General features: G+C 44.1%; 1 protein-coding gene across 1 annotated transcript in view; it reads left to right on the top strand.

The window, feature by feature from the left end:
- The window catches only part of dlgap2a (discs, large (Drosophila) homolog-associated protein 2a), a 184,742-nt gene that overhangs the window by 121,055 nt on the left and 40,317 nt on the right, over positions 1 to 23,370 (top strand). Inside the window, exons 5-6 of the mRNA XM_030116185.1 lie at positions 891 to 2,035; positions 18,670 to 18,884. Of these exons, the coding sequence (XP_029972045.1) occupies positions 891 to 2,035; positions 18,670 to 18,884 (1,360 nt within the window). The remainder of the gene's footprint in view (positions 1 to 890; positions 2,036 to 18,669; positions 18,885 to 23,370) is intronic.

Raw genomic sequence — 23,370 nt, 5'->3', positions numbered from 1 at the left:
CAGAGACCCCAGTTCATTTAATATGTGTGTGTCTTTGGACGTGTCCACAGGGAGAACCTGCAAACCAGAGCTTTGGTCAATGTAAGGTGAATGTGCTTAATCACTGCGAAACCATGTTATCCCACTGCTTTCAAGACAAATTCCACATGATTTGTCTTCAGATACGTTGCATTAAAGATCAGCGTTCTCTCACTCACAGGTCTAATTTGAACTGACGTGATGGTGACTTGATTTGAACAGAAGACGTGGAAATTAGATTAGAAACAACAGACGATGGTGAGACGAAGACGTAAACTGAACCTTTCTTCTGATTAAGTTAAACACGTTGGTATCAGGAGCCGAGACGTTTGCCCTTGGTGACTGATCCCACTGAGCGGGTTTTTAATCTGAGACAACACGGACCTGGGAAACAGAGAGGGAGGGTGTGTTTGGCGATCGCCTCCCAAGGACTCCTATTCGGCCGTGCGCCTCGCAGCGCAGTCCTCGGGGCTTTGACGGATGACACCAGCACCGCAGAGTGATAGGCTATTATTTCACTTTGCATTGGATAAATGGCAATGCGGGGCTCTACCTGTCTCCTGCCCTTCGCTTTCTTGCGTTCGCTCCTTTTTTTATCCTCCGCCGATACAGAGGTCTGCCACAATGAAAGAAAAAAATAGGGCAGTGGAGATTTTGTCTGTCCAATTTGTGGATTTCACCTCTACATTTCAGATTTTCTCCTTTTTGAGAGTTTTCTTGTGTGTGCCCCATAGTTTAAGTGAATGTGGCGATTGAGAATATGGCAGATAGTGAGTTGGATGTCATTTGGGATGGGGCTTTTTTCAACTGTAAAAGGTATTTCTTTTGATAAGTTTGTCATATTTTCTCTCTCATGTGTTTCTTGCTTTCAGACCAACAGTATTCATGGTCACCCTCGCAGTACTTCGATGAGGACAAATACTCTCCTCCACCCAGGAACATGAAGGGTCTCTCCGGCCGCCCTGCCCAGCTCCAGCTCACCTCCCCCACCTCAGCCCACACCTGCGGCCTGGCCGAGTGCGACCATTCCCTGGACCACCTGCACCACCATGGAGACTCGCGGCCCCCCTCCTACCTCCTCAGTCCCACCGAGAGCTGTCCGCTCGAGGGTCACCACCGCTGCTCCCCACGCAGTTCCATCCACTCCGAGTGCATGGTGATGCCCGTGTCCATGTCGGCCACGGACCACTCCATTTCTAGTAGCACTTTCCCCCGGATGCACTACGGCAGCGCTTCGCGGGACAGCGGTGGGAACACGTCTGGCGGCAGGGACTCCCGGGACGACGGTGGCTCGTCCTCGCACGGCGGCAGCGGCAAAATGAACCGAATCCCACCAAACCTCCTGGACCAATTTGAAAAACAGATGCCGCTGCACCGGGACGGCTTCCACACACTGCAGTACCAACGCACCTCCACCACCACCACAACTACAGAGCAGCGCAACGAAAGCCCCGGGAGGATACGCCACTTGGTCCACTCGGTACAGAAGCTCTTCACAAAGTCGCACTCCCTGGAAGGCTCCTCCAAGATGAACGGCACCAAAGGGGACTCCCACAGGGACAGCTCACACCACCACCATCACCACCACCAAGGCCACCACAAACACAGCAAACGCAGCAAAAGCAAAGAGCGCAAATCCGAAGGCAGCGGCAAGCAGCGCTCGGGAGGTTGGTGGAGTTCAGACGACAACCTGGACAGCGACAGCACGTACAGAACGCCCAGTGTCATGACGCGGCATCCCGTGGACCACATCAGCCACTGCTACCCCGACTCCATGCACGGCCACCTGGGGGGGGACCTGTCGCTAAAGGCCTCCAAGAGCAACAACGACGTCAAGTGCTCGGCCTGCGAGAGCATCAGCATGGCGCCAGAGGGCAAGTTCATGAAGAGGAGCTCCTGGTCAACGCTAACGGTTAGCCAAGCCAAGGAAGCCTACAGGAAGTCCTCGCTCAACCTGGAGAAGCCCATGACCCCTACGGACCTCAAGCCCAACCTCAGGCCCTGTCACTACCTACAGGTAGGCTTGGAATTTCTTGTTTTCTGTTAAGAAATACACTTGAGAACAGAAATAAGCAGGCAGATACACACTATTTCAATGTTTCTCCAGATGTTGGAAACAAGACGGAAACATGCAGTGATAGTACTCGTACTGTTTGGAGCTCATGAATTTATTTATTGACCTTGCTCAACACAGGTTCATCATATTGAACTATAGCCTTTAAAAGATCAAAGAAAAAAGAAAGCAATTTATTCATGAGACTTTGCTGTGTTGGGCTCATCCTCCATCTGCTAACATGCAGCAGATAATGTTTGTGACCTTTATTGTAAGCAGACACGAGGAGGGGATGAACACATTTTCCATCCATCCGTCTCCTTTACTACTCCATCCTATTCAGGGTATTGGGTCACTGGAGCCAATCCCAGCTAACTATTGGCAAGTACAGAATATCACAGTCTATCACATTTCAAACACGATAAGAGATAGAGATAGACACCCATACTCACCATCACACCTATGGGCAATTTCATAGGGTCACCAAATAACCTGAGGTGAATGTTTTTGTGGGAGGAAACCAGAATATCCAGAGCTACTAAAACACTGAAGGATGGATGGATGGAGTTCATTTAAATTGCATTGGTCTTTTCTCTAGTGAAAGTATTCAAGTCCAGGTTGTGATGAAGAACTAATCCCCCTGTATTAACATAACTTTAATTTTATTCCACCATTTGGACATGAATAATTCAAGTTGCCACTGAGCATGACATTGGCTCTGGTTGCATATTTAAGTTTTGAAAGACGTTTCGCCGTTTATCAGTGGTTATGCAGGGTCGAACCAACTTCTAAGATACATGACTGAGTCCAGTAGACCTGATTCTGTTGCTTTAAGATGGACAAATGAAAAGATGCATAGACTTTAGGAGTGTAACGGTATTTGTATTCGTCCCGTACCGTCACGGTACGGGGGTCACGGTTCGGCACACACAATCACACGACGAATACACCAGTGAGTAAAAAAAAAAAAAATTCCAACCTTAGATGGCGGTAATGAGCCTAAAAGCTGCCGGCAACCACCATTATCACAGAAGAAGAAGAAGTAGAACAAGCAGGTCCAAACATGAACAAACAAAGAAGAAAGTACAAGCGGAATGAGAGCTGCAGCGTGTGGCGGAGCGGATTAAACGGGAGAGTATTTGTTCCGCGTGCGTTCCCTCATACGGAGTGACGTGTGACGTGCCAGTAAACAGGAAGCAGCACAGTCAAAAAACCAGCAGAGAACGCCATGGTGGTGGAAAAACACTTTTTTAATACAAAACCCCGACATAAAAAACATTGGAGAGGCGAGATGGAACCAAATCGCGCAGCAGCGAGTTGTATAAAGAGCTCTATAGCAGAATACGAGCGATCGCCGGCTGGTGTTATGGATTAACTGGTTCCCGTGTTAACGAATGACAGCGGAGGTCTGTGTGAACACATGCTGATTACAGCAGTTGTTAAAGTAAGACTCACAAAAGACTTTAAACGTATACACTCACTGTAACTGTCGATAACCGACGTTCGCCAGAACGACTAGATGTTTCAGTCATTATTGGTCACAAGTTAACACGGGCACCAGTTAATTCGAAACATAGACATGCGGCGCAGAGCTCACACCGAGACGTGCTGCTCCGCACGGCGGTGCTGCGGTCAGGGGAGCAGCCGCTCCTTCAGCAGCGTATCATGGAGATTTTAGGACATTATTTGAGCAGATATCAGCAGATAAAAACTCTCTGCTTGGCGCTGAGGACTGCTGCTGCAGAGAGGAAGACCTGCAAGTTCCTCGTGAGACTTTGTGCGCATGTCACAGGGTCCTTGTAAACGAGGATTCATCGTGGATGCTTTGTATGCTGTACATGAATACATTCGCGTTTAATACTACAATCGGATTGAAAAAACACCATGTAAACTGGGCCAATAATGTGTGGCATGGGAAAGCTTGGGAAAAATGTTCTGGTGCATTTGTGAGCTTTTTTTACTTTTTCCCCACTGTACCGAAAAACGTACCGAACCGTGACCCTTACACCGAGGTACGTACCGTACCGTGGCTTTTGTGTACCGTTACACCCCTAATAGACTTAGCTCACTCTCTAGGTACATCAATAAACCAACCCAGTCTATTTGATCAATCAATTGAAGTACTCAGGGCCTGGAAATGGCTTCTTTGAGGCTTTACTCCTCAGTCTATCACAAGTATGATATGATAGAAGACATGACTCAACAAATGATGTTGCTGTCACCGCAGAATAACTATTTGCAGTGTCATAGCAGTAAGTGTTTTAACACAGCGACGGACATCATGAAACCTGCACTTTAGAACGCAGAGCTTTCTTTTAAGAGGTGCTGCTCGTCGGTCGACAGTCCGGAGCAAAGCTGCTCATCTCAGCTGGATTCCCGATTGATCTCAACGACGGTGCTGTGTTTGTCACCGCCGTCGATGTCAGAATGCGAACCTGTCCTATGGCTCAGCGTGTGGCAGACGGTTCAAAGGACAAGCACAGCAGGACAAATCAATTAACTCTGTAGATGATGTGTGTCGGAGAGTCGGGTTGAACGGGAGCAGCGTGAGAATAAAAGACCAGAGATCAATGCTGATTTTTACAGCGTTGTTTCTCTGATTTTGAACAACTTTCAGCTCAGGGAAAAAAAAAAAAAAAAAGGCGTTTCATTTTGCTCAGGCCCTTGATCCGCCGTGCGGGTGACCTCAGAGCACCGCCGGGATCAATTGAGAGTGAGTCAGCACTTTTTACAGAAGCGTTTCACAGCTTTTATACGCAGGCTGAAGGGTATATGAAATGAGAAAGCATACTCTTAAATCCCAAATTGTACATCCTCGACGGGTAAAATAGAGTCCGTGACAACGCTGCTGTAAATATATAACAATGTGATATCTGATAGCATCATGTAAGAAGCGCCCGCAGCCAAAATAAAGTGAGCGCTTCAGCACATTGGGAATGAGGACTTGGAGACTCAGCGCTCTAAGCAGGGAGTGTGTTGTATGGATTACAGACTGTTGTAAATGGAAAGCCAATACATTACTCAAATCAGCCAATAGAGCCAAAGAAGGCACTCAATCTGGGTTTACATCAGCAGACAATTATTTTGAGGACTAATTTTAAGTAGCATATTTTTAAACATAACAGATCATCATTTTTAATTCAGACAGGGAGGGAACTCATCCACTCAATTTTTTTTTTTGTCCCACAATTCCCGTAAGTGCAGTAATTTCTCAATGAGGGAGCCACTGAGTTTATCCTCTCACCCCCCCCCCACCAGCACCGCTGTCTCCCTTCCTTCTCTCTGTTTGGTCGTTCGGCTGACGTAGTGTCCGAGTTGCAGCACTATAAACACTTCTAAAAATATCCTCCTCTCCTGCTTGCTGCCGCAGGGCTATATTTAGCCCGGTGTTATCAATCCAATCCGTACGGGGTGTGACACATCTTCCCTCCCCGGAGGAGAATCAATGCCCTCTCGGGGACCTCTCAGGGAAGATGTATGGAAGGGAGGGAGAGAGAAACTTGGAGCGGCACGCCGGTGACGTTTTATGCCTTTTTTGGGTGCATTGAGATGCTTTAAGAAAACCGAGGGGAGGAAACCAAAGTGAGATGAGATGGCTGTTTCCAGCTCCCCATGGCTGCTGTTGCTGCTCATCAGCGGGGGCAGCGAGCACAGCGACAGACCCAATCGTCAAGAGCGATACTCTGCGTGAACAGAGGGGTCACATTGAGAACTATTCACTTCCTGCTGCTGCTGAACTGGGATTACCTACAACTGTCTGCACTGTAACGACTTAAGTTGCGTCCAAGGAGAGTGGTGCACCGATATATGTCCACATCTGAGCGAAAGCGTGTCTGAAAAGGTGTTTCACTGTTATCGCACACCAGATGGTTTAATCATGTCACCTTGTTTGTGCCCTTGGTTCATGACAGAGAGATAGAAACACTTGAGTGTTGCAGAAGACGGAGACAGCCAACAGAGAAACTCCACTGACGGAGATGTCTGCATCTTAAATTGTGTGTACAGGCGCTGTAAACTATAATCCAACACCAAATAAGTGCAACTGGTGGTCACATTTGCTGAACCCACCCAGCGTGTGAAGGAAAAGATAGATATTTTCCTACCATACCCATTTCCGTGTAGTAAAAACAACATAATGATGAAAAGGGAATTAGTAGAGTTTGACTCTCTTAACAAAAACTTTAATATATTGTTCTCTTGGCATGGAAGAAAAGCCACACAAAACCTAATTAGCATTCAAAGCCAAGTGAAAACCCATCACCATATTTGCTTTCCAGACAATCACAGGAACCATGGTCAGAATCAAAGAGCTCATGGTCGGACTCGGCAGGCTCGGTTATGAGCTGCTGTTGCAACAGAACAATGCAACTGTTGTCGCCAGTTGGAAGGCACACCCATCTGCTGCAATCATAATGGAGATAAATTACAATGATGTAATAGCCTGTAGTGCAAAACCAGAAGTACCAAGGGTCCAGTCTAGCCAAGGGATGATTGTATGCCGTATAAAACATTACAGGAAAAAAAAAAAATCCAATTCTTAGTTTATCTTCCGGGGCAGGAACATAAAAATTACTGAGATTTTTAGAAGAGCTCCCATGTAATTTCGTTCTACCCCCCCCCCCCCCCCGCCCGTGCAATGACAATAAAGTCTATTCTATTCTATTCTATTCTATTCTATTCTATTGTAGACCCAGAACTGAACAGCACAAGGCAGCAATACTTATAGTTGCCCGACTGCTGCTAGCACAATATTCATACAAGAATTCCAGCAATTCGGTCAAAATTTGCAGCTTCACGTGAGGCAAAGCTTGTTCTGTGTGTGTGATTTAGTCAGATACATTTCTCTCTGTATGTGTGAGAGCAGGCAGCCTTGCATCTAAAAAAAATGTTTGATTTTGTTTCCGCCCCTCTGGTCTGCTGGTAGTACTATGAATTGGCAAGAAGAGGAAATACTTTTCATCACCGTGCGCAGTAAAAATAGTTTACCGTAAATGGGAAAATGTAGACCAATGGCATGGCTCCCTGAACTCACTGAGCATGGCAACAGGTAGTGAAGGGAGACAGAAATAGCACAAATTACAACATGGAGAAATCACAGCAAAAAAACAAACTATTCAAGGCAAGCATCGGCCGTGGTTGAAAGGAAAACTTCCATTTTGATCAGTTGTAAAGCTCTACCATCAGAGGTGGTTTTAGAGAATAGAAATGCAGAAAAGGGAAGGACAGAGACAAAGAGCAGCAAGCAAACAAGCTCTTGCAGACTTGATAGTGGCTTGAGGCTCACATCAGGAACTTCCAGATCTACTCGGAGAGATCCTGCATCATGGAGCAGAAACAGACAAAAAAAAGTAGTAGTAGTAGTTTGCTAGTTTCTGTGCTCTCGCTGCAGTGTTTTGAATGAATTGGAAATTACAGTAGTTCAGTTACTAGAAGTAACAAATGTGAGCGTGTGGAGCGCTTGAGGAAACATTCACCATTTATTTCCTCTACCAATCTATCTAAGGTATTAAACTATGAGGGCCTAACCCTAACCTTGTGGGTCCTGACTGTAAAGATGCTTAGGAGGCCAACCCTGTGCATCATTAGCGTGCCAGCTCGACAGCAGTCTGGAGCGATGGCCGGCGCCTCTTGCTCCTGCACGGTTAACTGCTATCAGGGAGAAGATGGCGTAGATTACCAAGGTGAACGTGCCGAAGTGCTACAGCAGCAAATCAGCTCCAGAGGGCGGAGCTGCCAAGATGATACTGACTCCATGCCTCTGTGACAAAGGAAAGGGCTGGTAAACATTCAGATGACATGCACCTGCCACTATGGCAAAGAGACAAAAAAACTGATTGTCCAACCTCGATGTGCACAATACAGGGTCGTGAGTACCTTTGTTTTGTGTGAATAGGTTTGTGTAATATGCACGGCTGATCTATGAACTGGATACAAGAGAAGACAGACAGAACAGCTCTACTCTCCTTCTCTGAGATTAAAGATGAAAAAAAAATTTTGACTTGGACAGTCATCGCACATATTAGCCGCAATTAGCCCGTCCTTGGACACATGTTACTTCTCGATAGTTTGTCTGTCTGCTTCATGCTAATGGAAGGAGGTGATGGTGACATTTCTGCACTAATGATGACATAATCAATATGCATATCGATGAGTGGGCTTCCCAATCTGCTGTAACAAGCTGGAATACACGCATCTATGCGGTTATTCCTCACTGACAGCTCTCACACTCGAATCTTCTTCTCTTGCAGGATTCTCTCCTCTTTGCATAGAGTGCAGTGCAAAGGGAGGATTAGTCTTTGATAGCTTTTGCTGATAGGGCAATGCAGAGGGATTTAATAAGCCAATTAATTGCCGTGTTGGTTTGCCAAAGGTGGAGCTTGGGAGGCAGAAAGGCTGCTGATTAAAACACAAAGGAGGAGTGAGAAGCAGCAGAAACAAAACTGGCAGTGTGACGAAAAGCTACAGTAACACACACAGGGGTTCCCTAACATTTTCATTAAGGACCTCACAGATAGCAATCAGACGGTGAACCCCTTACTTAGTGAGATTTCTGTCCCAGGAACCTCGGGATCAGACGGTGCTTTGTAGCTAAATGTTACTCATCTCTGTAGCCGGAGGCGACACTGTGACTTTGTGGAAACCACCTTGTCAGCAAGCGTCGGTTTCTTTTGGTTCTCTCAGAAGATTGTCAGGCTACAACTATTAAATATTTCTTCGTTCAGCATTATTCTGCAATGCTCTGTGTGTTTGTGCTACTGCTGTCTCAAAAACAAAAATCAATAATAAAGGCAATCAGGGCTACATGATGCAATCTCAAATTTATTGATGTCATAATTTAAATATGAGACAAAAATAAAGGGAAAAAACACGTCCCTGTACTCACCACTGTAATGTTAACACTGTGATGTTCTCTGTGCTCTTGTTTGGTTTCACTTCAAAAACAGCCAACAGCACCCACCTGTGGCCCAACATGAAAACTACATCGTTTTCAACTTTTCTGCCGTTTCCATGTAAACTTACTTCTCTTTCAAAATGTAGCTGTGTAAACACAAGACTTTTCTGAAACAGAAATAGGATGCATTTTCACTTGAAGCGTTGTCGTCTAAACGAGGCCTAAGTGTGACCAAACCGTTTTTATTTATGCTCCAACACTTTGGAGCTTTCTAACTACCTCTCAGTCACCAATGAAATCATTATTATAAATATGTGTTTCTAGAGTCTGTGAAATGAGTTCTGTATTTTCATTAGACAAAAAGAATGATTTTTTTTTCTTTGGGACAACTTTAAGTTCTTCTTTTATTTCTTTCTTTATTTTTATTTTTTTTTTTTTTACATATTCTGCTTACGTTTCAGTCGATATATCACTTAGTAATTGCTTTTTACTAGTACTTTATACTTGAAGTTCATTATCATGACATAAGTGACCTGGTTCCTCCATTCATGCATTGTTGATTCCATGTGTGGAGAGCTCTTTTTCATTTCTTTGAACAGCTCTCGTCAGCGTCCTCTGGGCAGAAATTCAAGCAATAAATCTCTGAAAAAAGCATCTCGGTGACGCTAAGATACTTCCTCTTGTGGAGCTGGTTGAGACCGCTCTAGTTAAACAGAGAGCTGATATTGGAACAAGTCACGCATGGAAGTTACACTGTAGTAGCTAATTACTATTATGAAATCCATTACATTGTGATTTATGGAGTTTTATAAGTTGCATGAAAAGAGCTGCAGAGCTGCTGTCTCTCTGCCCTGCTCTCTATGGCGGCATCATCATTTATCTCAGCTTCCTGTTGACTGGCGGAGCGGCGGCCATCAGTATTCCACACAGCAACGTGAAAGATGTCCGCTCCTCAGTAACATTGAAACGAACCTGAATCCACATTAGCCGTGAAGCTTTGTTAGCTTACTTGATCAAGAGCTGCTGTCTGCGCGATGCGAGCTTATCTCAGCTGTTTTATTGCTGGCTCTCCTCGCTGTCATTCATTCAGTGATCCGATTCTTTTAACAGATGTTCTGCCAAATTCTGCATGAATGCAAAACCTGCAACCCCCCTTTTATAGAAGTGCATGCAGTGGAGGAGCTGCAGTTGGAAATATGAAGCGCAAATCAGGATTGATTGACCTCAACAGAAAAAAATAAGATGTTACCTTTCCAACTTATTTGTATGTCATTGGAAGAAATAGTTCGAAGAGTTTAAAAAAAAAAAAAAACATCCAAAATGATTTATTTTTCAAGAATTACCTCTCAAACGGGGAACGATAACACACATCAACATTGAAAAAAGTCCTTGTCGGTGTGACAGTGGGCTGCAGATGCCTTAAAGTCAGTTTGAAAAAAAAAAAAAAAAAAAAAAGATGATGCAAGGCGGCTGTCAGCTGAAGGTACAGGCAGGAGTAAGTGCACGGACTCCTGTCTTGATGAGCTGACAACATATCATTGTCAGACAATAGCCCGCAGAGTTTTACAAGTGTCTCCCTCTAGACAATAGACTCAGCTTTATCCAGCGGGGCGATACCAACACCTGCCGAAACCCCGAAGCCCATCAATCTGCCCCCAACGCCGAACCCCACGTCCCTCCCCCTCAATCAAATCTGTGTTTTGATCTCGACTCAGACGTAAGTAATATGGATTAGTAATAGATTTGCCGTAAAATTGAGTGCTTTACTTCAAATCTCAGCGCTCTCTGGAACCGCCACGGCCAAGTGTGTTATTGCTTTTCCACCGGAGTCACATGAAAGCCCGACAGATACTAATAGCTTCAGACCAGGTGTAACCACCTGGGCAGAAACAGGCAACGGCGGGAGAGGCGACACACTGAGTCGCACGGGGAAAAATATAGAACGCAATAATGCGGCGTGTAAGTAGGACAGAGGATAAAGTATTTGTAATGTTGGGACGGGAGCTGCTGCTGTGCGGTGAGTTTTTGGCTGCGTGGAAACCAGCAGGTCGGGTCGTCACGACGGGAGACGAACTCATTCCACCACCTTTCTTTAATCCTCCGAGAAAATGTTGAGGATTTCTCAAAAGGAAGTGCACTACTTCAGCAGTTAGTTGCCTTTTTGATGTACTTTTCCCTTTTAAAAGCGCTCCCAAATAACCGTCCTTCCCTTCCTGTTGAGGACGTCATCAGAATGTTATGCAGTTCATATTAGGGTTCTGGATCAAGTGCAGACTGGGGCAACCGTTGGCCCGTGGACCGCATGTGATCTCTGTGACCATGCTTTGTGGTCCCCTGGCCAATTTCTGAAATTTAGCAGATTGTTGGGTTCAGGGCCGGCCCGGGCTTCAGAGGCGCCCTAGGCGAGCCCGAGAGGAGCGCCCCTTGGGAGCGTGTTTTTCGAGCGGTCCCGACATTTGTTGAGCGGGGGGGGGGGGGGGGGGGGGGGGGTGCGCTGAGGAGCAATGCCGAACAATACCGATCAGTGCCGGGCAGCGCCGAGGACGAGGAGCGCGGTGCGTCGGACCGCTGCACAGCGGGGCACACGGAACACAGAGCGTCGTGGCGCCCCTTGTACGACCGCGGCGCCCCCCTCGGGACGTGGCGCCCTAGGCGGCCGTCTAGTTCGCCTATGCCTAGAGCCGGCCCTGGTTGGGTTTACAGGCTGTAAGAAGAAAAACATTGTAGCCGGATTCAGGCTTAATTTCACTGGTAAATACACAGTAATTAAATTTTCACCATGAATATTTGGACCTCTTTTATTGAGTCCAAAATGAAAATGAAAAAACACAGATCGAGATGCAAACACAACTAAAGCTGGAGATGGGTCAAAAAAATGAATACAAATCTGACAGGAATTTGTGAATTCTGTAATTCAGCGACTCACAACGGTCACATAATGCACAAAACTGACATTGAGTAAGTTATTTGTGAACCTTCATACTGTAATCATCCATTTGTTTCCCAGTTAGCTGCAGAAACATGAAACATGGCCACATGCTCTGTTTTTTCTTTCAGCTCTGGAGTCAGATTTGGATTTAAAGTCAGTGTGACAACCAGCACTGGTTTTGTTTACAAGCAGCATCACAAGAATCTCACGAGCACATTGCCGGGAGACAAACAGCAGCTCACACGTCCTCCGGTGCCGGACTGTTCAATTCTCCTTCCGCTGCTGAGTATGTCTATTTACACTTGCGCGCAAACATCTGATCGCATAAAGTGTCAGTAAATAAGCGACGTGGAAACAAGATTACCGGGCAGATTTCAGGATTTTTTTTTTTTTTAACACGTGTGGGCGTGTTTGTGTCAGAGAGGAGGAGACGGAGCGGCGGTGGGCATGCAGGAGGTGTTCAGATGGACGGAACGGGAGGAAAAAAAGCGGCACCTGTTCCAACATGTCCGTGCAATCTTGTAAGAGGAAATGAGGGGCTGCAGGCTGGAGGGTGGGACGACCAAGTGATTGAACCTTTAAGGGCTCTCCAGCTCCTTTCCTTGCTTCCAGTCCCTCAACAATGCCGCTGGCTTTCCAAAACAGAATGTCTCACGTCTCCGCCCTGTTCCCTACGCCTCGTCTGTATCACTCCGCTTCTTTTACTTAATAGCAGTGGCTTATGTTTCCTGGTGGGCGTAGAGATGGAGCTGCAGAGTTAATCAATGAAATGCACTGCTGCACTGCAGGAGGATTGGCTGAGGCCTGCCTATCCCAAACACACACACACACACACACACACACACACACACACACACACACACACATGCACACACAGTATTCCCTCTGGCCGCCTGCAGAGCCACAGATCAAAGCCCTGAAAGTGCAGGTAGATGCGCAGAGCTAATATGCCAAGGTCTGCACGACCCCGCTATGAGTTACCAAGCGAGCCATTTCGCCGGGGTTATTGGTCAGAGGCGCCGCAGAGCCAAAACGGCTTAGGGACGCACCGAGGGTTTCCATCACACCCCAGCAGGCGTCGAGAAAACCCTCATGAAGAAACGCTTCCTCCATGACATGTCTCATCAAGCTGAAGCCAGTCAATTAAAGGAGGGAAAAGTTGTGATTTTTCACTTCGGGTCTGACAATAGCAGCACCAGCCTCCACACCTCATGGGACTTCACGTTCACATTATTGATCCTGATTGACAAGTAGATCACAATGATTGCTGTGACCTGTCTCTAGTAATCGTCAAGAAGATGATTGTTTCACCATAAAAGCAAGAACATAGTCATGGATTTGTCATGAATGCATATCTTATGAAACACTTAAATCTACTTTTTGTATAAATGTTAAGCCTGCCTGGTTGGTGTTTGCAGAACAAGTTCATTAAATCTGGCTTTGAAAAGTTAAATTCTTGCTTGCAGCTAGAAAGGTAGAGATTTAAATATCAGAATTTCACTCTGGTGTTTTTTAAAATGTAGCCTTGAAGCTGATAAAGGTTTTGCACACCTGATATGGAGAAAAATACAACAGTGCCACGTAAAAAAAAAAACACAGGCACGACACATTACAAAGCAAAGGCTCCCAGATTACGAACTTCGATTCCTACTCCACGTGTCTCTCAGCCATAAAGCCAGAATATGAACTGGGATTCATGGAGCTCTGGACGCCACCATTGTTGTTATTGTTCATTTGCAGAACTATTTGTTAGGACCAGATCTGATCCTGAAAGTCGAGACTTTGTTTTTCTCAACTGAACCAAGACTTTTCAAATATTGATTAGGAATTAAAATAGTCTGTCGTCAAAGTAACAAATATATGGACTAATGAAGAAGTGGACATGTCAGGTTTACTTCAGAAAAATCACATTAGCCGTACCAGAGCCGGTGTGTACGTTGACGGGTGTATTTCAGCCACATAATGTCACGTAATGCATTTTCGCAGCAGTCGGCGCGAACTGCCGTTTGTCTTTATCTGGACGGGGAGACACCCCGCAATCTTTTCAGTTTATCAGCCAATCCAAATTACACAAACCTCACCACAGCTTGCGCCTGTCCTCTGGCGTTCCGTTCATTAATTAGACGTCTAAAAATATCAAACCCCTCCAAGACTTAATTAACCCATCGACTCCATTTGGTGGATGGCGTACGCCTGCCTTTGGAGGAGAGATGAATGACTTTTTATCCGTGTGTGTGTGTGTGTGTGTGTGTGTTTCAACGTGCACCTCACAGTTGACTGTACATTTTCAACAGACGGCAGCACAGTGAGGATGTGTGTTTTTAATTTGGACATGCCTGACTATGCCCTGATGGACTTTCTTTTTTTTTTTTTTTCTTTGAGAGAGAGAAGTTTTGTAGCTTTGAGTTGTGTATTCAGCAGCTAATAACGTTTTCAGGCTGGACAAGTTCAAACTGTAGAGACTGAGAAAAACCGACGTACGTCTTGAGCTTTCTCTCACGCTAATTACACAATTTAATTAATGTAGAAGTCAGAGGTTGTTGTGACTCAGTGTTTTTCGCTCGTGAATAAAGTGAAAAAAGGATCATCATGCATCCGTTTTTTTTGTTTTGATTTCATTTGACACTTGCAGAAGGGCACGCATTGATTCCTGGGAATTACTGTCAGTACAGAGATTTGGACACATTTTCTGTCTCGGGAACAGTTTCTATTGTAAAATGAGCTTTGTGTTGGGTTGAATCACCTTTTTACAGATACTCACAGGACGAAAAGTAAGTTCTGTATTTCAGCAATAGAACTTTTATGAGCAGTTTTTCCAAGTATGTAAATTCATTTATAAGTGTATACTGAACCTGATTGTTTTACAAGGTTTTGATTGCTACTTTCTGTAAAATTGAATCGGCAGTAGCTGTTGGTACCTGTGTGTAAATCTTCCGTACTCATGGCAGGGATGATTCCTGTCGTTAAGTTCTTCTGAATAACAATCACATTTCAGTTGTTGTTTTTCTGATAGTGGTCAATTTGCATTAGGGAACAATTAGAGCTGTGAGTGTTAGGCGTGAGTGACATTTGGATGCAGCCTATCTCCTTCCTGACATTTGCCACGGCCTGTCAGCCGCCACATGCCTCAGTGTGTGAACAGCGAGGGAGTCACTCACTGCTCCAACAAAACATGAGTAACATTTTAGTTTAATCCAATGTTTATATTAAACCGTACTGATCTGGGGGCAGATTTGACATATTTATGCACTTAACGTTGATATATCGTAATAATTATGGCAAAAAAAATGATGGATGGGAGTCAGAAAAGGTTGGCTTTATCGTCGTTTGGTGCAGATCTGACTGCAAAGGTGTTGAAATGACAGATGGATATCGCTTCAGTGAGAGTCGTCATCTACCGCAGGAAATGTCATGATCACTGACAGCCACCTGTTTTACGAGTGGAGATCTTGGACTGTGGAGATTTATGGCGAAAGCTAAAGGAGAAGGTCCACAGAGAGCAACAGGGTCAGTTTGAAACAGGTAAAAAGAGAAATTAGGCGAGATTTTCGACTGTTGAGGATATTCTGCTTCTGTGTGTTTGGTCACAAGATCGTCGGAGACCCTGGTTAACCAAAAAAAAAAAAAAAACAATGCTGTTTGTGACTCAAGTAATGTGTTTCTATTTACTAATATGTGATTATTTGTCCAGTGTGAAGATAAAATCTCAATAGAAAACACATTTAAAAAGGTTTGAGTCAGTATTAAAACACATCTGAAACACAAAAACTTATAACTTCTTATTTTTTTTTATTCTTATATTTGTCAACAAAATCATAAATTGGTCAATCAATCAGTCTCACTGCAAAACTGTAAATGTGATATTTTCTGACTGGAGGTTAAATCAATGGTTCTGTTAAATTTCAACCATTACTGTATAAAACCAACTTTATTTATCATTCCTATTCATGAATATAACACTATAAAACCCATTATGTCTCAGTTAAAGAGAATAGGTTTATATGTTAAAAATGTGGTTGCGTGGGTGACCTGTACAGGGTGTGTCCCGCTGTCGCCCAAATTAAACTGTAATTGACTTCAGTGCTCTGGCGACCCTGATGGCTGGATGGATGGACTTGATCTCCTGGAGTTGTGATCACAGAGAAAAAAGAAAAAAAAGGAGTTCTGATCACAGATGTTAAAGTTCCCTGTGCTAAGATCGAGTCAATAACAACAATGAAATGGTTTGAGCTGAACTAAAGCGTCAGATTTCACTGATCTTTGTTTCCATATTTTAGTCATTGCAGTGGCTCACAAGACAGTGTTTCACACATTTGTGTCATGTATTGTAAAAAAAAAAAAAAAAAACTCCAACATTACAGGAATCTATGTGAGTATTACACACGCACACACTGCGATATCGATGCTTAAACAGGATACCGTGCAGCTCTAATACACAGTAGAAAGAAAAAGTGTGCCATTGTGTGTAATGAGCTTGTGAACAATCATCACCATTATGTTACATGAGTGGGTGAAGTTACCCCGGCAGAGTTTAATAAGCGCCATCACCATCTTTTAACACAGGAACCGATTACAATCATATAATAACCCCGGAGTGTGTGTTGTGTAATGGCATGTGCTCCATAATGGCGGCAGTGTGGTCGCGAGTCACAAAAGATCTTTAGCGGCACAGTAGATGATTTCATTTCATTCCAACATCAGCGCCGCATGTCAGATCAGAGCCTATAAGACCAAAGCGCGTGAACCTTCGCCGCAGGACGCTGCGTTTGTCTTCCTGCTCGTCCCACATTCAGCATCGAAGACCGCCTCTCAGTGTTTCCTGTTTCGGGGGGGGGGGAGAACTATTCACTCCATACGCAACAAAGACAGACAGCTAGCGCAAAGTGAGACACCCTGTTCTCACTGGGAATGGGATAATGGCCACGCTGACGTCCAGATACTCAATTACCTGCTTTAACGAGTTTGGGGGGGCGAGGGGGGGGTTACAACATGCCAGTGCCTGGCTGGTCTGGATGGCAGCTTTCCACCTGCGATGGCTCCGACACCAGGGCGACCAAAGATAGCTCGCCTCTTTTTTTCCTCCAGTCCCGAGCTTTTCTTCTGCCCGTAATTATGATTAACAGCCCGGGCAAATTCACAGCAGCCTTTCAATCAAGCTTTTTAGCCGTCTGTAACCCGGCCAAAGCAGAGAAAGGCGAGCAGCTGTGGAAGCTGTGTGAAGGCTTTAATGTGTGTTGACTCATCAAGAAAGTGGTTCTGCGGGGCTCAATGGACGGAACGAACTGCGGCAGAGGTGGGGGGGCTCCATTCAAGTGTCTGTCAAACGGCGCGTTGCTGCTCGTGCCAGGAAACGTGAAAAAAAACACAGGTTTTTATGGATCTGGCTTCTTGGCACGATGGGAAAAAATATCAGTGTTTTATCATCAAGAGAAGTTGCATGTGTGTGGTGTTGGTGTCAAAGCTTTGGGTCAAAAAAAATTTTTTAAGGGCCCTTTTAGATAATTGCAGAGATTTTTTTTGAGATTTGAGATTTTTTTTAAGGGAATATGTGCAGAGCACATATACTATATTGTAAAAAAACACATGTAAGATGGAACTTGAATACATTCAAAGCATTTATGTAGCAAATGCAGGAATTTAACCCTCGATATACAAACTCTCGATGAGTTCAGAGATTTTAAGCACAGCACATTGAGTTTTGTCTGTCGCCTCAATCAGTTGAGCTCAATGAAAATCAGTCAACAGATAACTAGATATCTCAGATTACTCGAAATGCCAGTAATTTGCAGTAAATGCTTGATTTGTTAGTATTTACACTTTGTGATCCATCCTACGTGCTTTCCTTAAACCTTGTGTGAGATATTGTTGGCCAACAGACCACATCTACATTGGGATTTTACGAAGATCTGTTCAATTCAGTCGACTCACACATGAATAAAAAACTAAATAAAATGATGTGCAGTCCTCCATGTTTCCTTAAAGGTTTGATTTCCCTGTTTGTATGGAGATAGAGGCCATTGAGTTTTCAAAATATTGTTGCTCTGGAAGTTGTTTTTTTGCTTCAATATATTGTTGGATAAATGCAGCCATAGAGTAATATCGCTCTATCGATACTGACTGTGAAACTGATGGTTTTTCTCACTTCTCAGATTGTTATAAAGTCATGTAGTGCTGTTTTCTTCTTCCCAGTGTCCTGCACAGTCCCCCTTCTTGCTCTCGACAATTTTGAATCTCACTTAACATGAGAAAATATCACATATAGTTCATTTTGTAAAGAACAAGTGAGCTCCTTCTCCTGTCATTGACTTCTACTAGAAATAATCTGAACATTTGGCAAAAATGGAAATGCAGTGCATCTCTGCCTGGTATCAAATGAAATATCATATATAGGCACGGATAACGGTCAAGTGTCACTTTTAACACCAAATATAATGTGTCCTTTAAATCTACCTGTAACGGCTTGTATTAGAGCAACTTTCACACAGCTTAGCGAGGTGTTGCAGCTGAAAGGATGTTTTTTCTCAGTAGAGGTGATGGAGAACGGCTGTTCTCACCATCAAGTGGTCAGGAAAAACCACTTCAGTCCTCTTTTATATATATAAATAGGTGTCTGTCAGGTATGAAGTTCTCTTCGATCATTAAAGGTCTCCCACAGCTGCATTTACAGCTTAATGTATAAAAATTCAGTTGAAAAATAGAATCTAATATTGCTGCTGAGTAAATGAGCTTGTAAAGTCGTGCATTTTGCCCGTTTTACCGCCCTGTCCCTCCGATCAGGTGCCCCAGGACGAGTGGGGGGGCTATCCCGGCGGGGGGAAGGACGATGAGATCCCCTGCCGCCGGATGCGGAGCAGCAGCTACGTCAAAGCCATGGGGGACGAGGAGAGCGGCGAGTCGGACTCCAGCCCCAAGACGTCGCCCCAGAAGGCCGTGCGGCCGGACGCGCTCGTCAAGGCCATCATCAGACCCAGGGACCTGCTGGACTCCCAGAGGTAGGACGCAAAACAAGCCTGCTCATACTACGCTCTCATTTTGGTTTCAGCATGTTTTCTCTTTATGTATTCAAGCTAAGTAGATATTCAAGTGAATATCTTTTTTTTATTATTTGATTTGAAAGCTATTGTGTAAATCCAACACACGGCATGTTGGATTTTTGTTTTTACCATATTGTCCGGACTATAAGTCACACTCTTTTAGTTGTCTCATTATGCAACCTACATTAACAATCAACTAAAACTTTGATATATAAAAATGTACTTGTAAATACCATCTGGGGCCACAAAATCCTGCAGAATGCTGCTAAAATACCGCAATAAACTCCATTACTACCGAGTTTTGACTGACAGCAAAGGAAAAATGTCAAAAGAAAAAGCTGCACAGTAGAATTTACATTAAAAGTTTTTTTTTAATGCAGCAAACAAACAAACAGAGCAGCAGAAAGAGTTCAGAGTGTGTGAGAGTCATGTGAAGGAGTAGAGAAAAGCAGAAAAAGCTGTTACTGTGATGATAGAAAAAAAAAAAGAATCTTGACAGAGGAACAAATTCACAGAAGGTTCTGGAAGAGTACAGCTGCTGGATAAGGATTACATCTAGATGTAAATAATAAACGAGTGTTTTACTCCTGTATCACATATGTTTTTTTAAAGATTCAAGCTATATTCAGATGTGAAATGTTATCCAGAAAATACGTTATGAGAGAATTCTGACAGTAATAAGGTGGCAGAGGTTTGACTTACAGGTAAGAGGAATGAATGAAGTTGAGCAGGAGAAAATAAACAGAATACGTGTGTGTGAATGTTAAAGTGAGACAGCCAGACTGTTAAAATGAGGAAAATAAGGTGGAGATGGTTCAGAGACATGTCTGTAGGAAGGGTGATGGCGATGCGCCCATGGAGAGGACCTTTTAAAAGGATCCGCTGCTGCAGCCCAGAGCTGGAAAGTCTGGAGAACAGTCTGTGAAATGTATGAAGGAGTCAAACAGTTGCAGGAACTCCTCATCTCCCACTTCTATCATGATGAACCGCGAGCGTACATGCTTTGAAATTCCTGGGCTCGGCCCGCTGACAGGCCTTTGGTCCGCGTTGGATTCACACATCAGTCTGACTTCAATCGCACAGCAAGCAAACCCCAACCTCCTCCTGGAGCCGAATTGTTTTGTCTGTTTCTTTGAACTCCCGCCTCCGTTTCCACGACAGCGTCTCAAGTGAAAACGCATCGATTTTGCATTTTCATTTCAGAAAAGTTTCACATTTACACATCAACACTTTGAGAACAGTGTCTGTTAACGCAGCAGATGGAGTTGGAGATTTCCAAAAAGTTGCATTTTTCCCCCCGTTTCCATGGAGACAGAGCTAGAGCATTTTTGAAAAGTTGCACCATGGGAGCCATTTTCAGTAGCTCTGACCACGAAACATACATTCAAAAGTGACAAAATTTTTTTCATTTTCACTTGAAAACATTGTTACATAAACAGGGCCCGATGAAGGGACTCCCCTGGGATCGAACCTGGGACCCCTAAATAATTTCCAAAACTACTTTCAAAAATCTCAGAAGAATTAGATTCATTAGTGTACTTGTAGGTAATTTTAAATCACCTTTTTATATCCATATACATGTTCCTTTTGATTTAAGTGTCAAGTCTACTTTCTTTAGATATGTTTTAAACCATAATTCGTATTTGTTCCTGTGGAATCCCCGTTAAGTCTTTTCATGTTTCATTTTGTATAATAACCCCATCACTACATCATTCAATAAATAAGCCTTGTATTCTTTAGAATTCCTTAATGGGTGTTGGGATCAGCTGCAGGAAAAGATTTCCCAGCGTTCTTCTGGGATCCGCGCCGTCGGATGAGCAGGAAATAGAGGGGCTTTTGTTTTGGGAAGTCAGCGTTGGGAGCAAACGCCCGTAAGAGGATTACATGACGAGGCAATCTAAAGACAATGTCACACGGAAAAGAAAACAAACATCTGTGTGATGGAGAGATGCAAGAGGAGTTACAATGATGATGGCATTAACAGATCCATTAGATCAGAGAGGAACGAGATAACAGCCTTCAGAGTGGGAGAATAAAGCTGAAATAGCTTCACCTCCACGAACACAAGAGCAGGGGAATCATTCAGTAATGGCTAGCTCTGCTCCCCAGAGCCTTCTGCTTGGGTTGTGTTATCAACATGAATATTGAAATCATCCGCCTTAATGTTTTTATATGTACAAGACCAATCATAATAAAGCAGAGCAGTGATACACTAGAAATATTAAACACTTGAGCTGTTTCGGCTATAAGACATCTCTTCGCTTCTGTTTTAACATTCCTTCACGATGTTTTTCTGTTCTCATTTCCCAAACATTGTGACTGATAAACAAAGACCACACACTAATCATATTTCATGGCACTTAGAGTTTGTTAAATTGTGTTTTCTGCTCAATGTTTCCAGCCTTCTTGTTAGATTTTCTTTTTTTTTTAACTCTATAAATGAAACTATTCAAATTTAATTTATCTTCTTAATGTACTTGCTCCTGGGAATTGGAATTGCTCTGTTGTACTACATCCCATTTATTCTACTGTGTGGCAGGTTACAGGCTCCAGAATAATTCTGGTCTTCTTTGATCGAGCTGATTTTGAAAACAGTAATTACAGCCCAGATCCACAGGCCCCTTCCTTTTTGTTTTTTTTTTAATAATACGATGATTTAGAAGGGATCCTGGACCTGCTCTTTAAAACACTGTTTTTATCTGCCCTCGCTGAGGTCGGATTTGAGAGTGCGGGTCTCCTATAAAGGTCCGAGGCCGACGGCCTCGTTTCACACAGACGTCGTGTTTCTTTTCATCGGAGGACAAAGAGATGAAAGACAAATGCTTTGTAATCACTCTGCAATCTGCAGAAAACACTGAGGTAATTTTCCACCCAGGCTTTGATTTGGGTGCAGCACTTTTTGGGGAAATCCTTTGTCGGTCTCATTTTATCCTCATCAGATCACTTTGGTTCTCATTTTTGGTTCGATGCCAAACTTGGGAGAACGTTTCAGCTTCAGATCTTTCAGCAATAAATGAAAATAAAGTAGTGGCATTGACAAAGAATCACAAATGCACACACAGTTCGAATTTTGGAATATTTTCTGAATGTATTATTTAAGTATGACATCTTACTCATACTAAATAAAGACCACATGTAATCTATTTTCCTTGAAATGCGAAATGTGCATGTATGTATGTTGTCTCCAAAAAGTTGAGGAGCAAATTTGTGATTCCGACTTTCATAAGTCAGTGACTTGTGACTCTTCCAGTTTGTTCCTGCTGCCTCCATGTGATCGCCGGCTCACTGTTCACACAGCTCAGGGACAGTCACAAGTCACGCATCTGTCTGATCACACCTCATCTGTGTCTGGTGAAGCACTCCGAGCTGGGAGGGAAGGTGAAAGTCAGGGCGGAGCTGAAGTAACAGCGACATAAATAGACAAGCTCAACAATTAAAAAGTCTATTTCTACCGGTTTTTATCTATATACCAACCTTCATCTTACTTACTTTTGGCTTCTTCCTGAAGTTTCTTGGTTCTCTCTGGAAGATTGAAAAGCATTGGAAAATCTGGCACTAAACCAAAAATTACCACTTGGCATGAAACAAATCATGTATATCATGAAAGTCGGGGCGGGGCTCCTTCTCCCACACTTTTAAATCCCCTGTTGTGATTAATTTTCTGACTGTGCAGCCTCTTTACTTTGGACGGACTCCTGCAACTTCTGCATAAATCTCTCAGTGTGCATGCACAGCCTCCGGTCTGCAGAAGCCAAAAGGCCCATAATCTGTCATCAGCTGTAGACATTATGCAAAGACGACCTTGTGTCCGACCTCGGCGTGGAGTGTGGCTTGTGACAGGCTCGGAGCTGCGGCGTGCGATCTCAGCCGGGCACGGCTAAGAGACAGAAAACACACAGTGACTCACACTGATGATCGCCTCGCTCCTTTTGTCGTCTCCTCGTCTCTCGCTTCTCACACCGCTGACCCCCATTTCCATACAGCGGAGGGTTTCGAATCACTACGTTGTCACACCGAATGCCTTTTTCTGTTGAAACATGGAAACCGCTGTGGGCAACACCCACACAACCTGCTAATACACATCGGTGCTCCTAACCTGACATCCATGACAACACGCATGCACACGAGCTGGATTATTGTCGAGGGTTTGTGGCAGAGTGTTTGTGATGTCTGTGTGCATTGTGACAGGAGAAGGATGCAGGGGCAGCAGAGATCCACAAACCAGCTTTTACTGTCAGATCGGCCCCTCTGAAGTCAACATAATGGGCCAAATATCCATCCCGTGGATATATAATGACAAATTGAATGCTATGGATTGCCATCAGGGGGGACGATAATGATATCTATCAAAGAGGATGCCGTCGTTTGGCCTCTTTAACAGCTCCTCTAGATTATGATGTAATTTATGGGCCTGCCACAATGAGGCATGAGATTTCTTTCCCAC

The sequence above is a fragment of the Salarias fasciatus genome, chromosome 19 (assembly GCF_902148845.1).
Source record: "Salarias fasciatus chromosome 19, fSalaFa1.1, whole genome shotgun sequence".
In the NCBI taxonomy this organism is placed as follows: domain Eukaryota; kingdom Metazoa; phylum Chordata; class Actinopteri; order Blenniiformes; family Blenniidae; genus Salarias; species Salarias fasciatus.
Note: the sequence above shows the minus strand (reverse complement) of the source record. Positions and strands in the feature narration are given on the sequence as shown.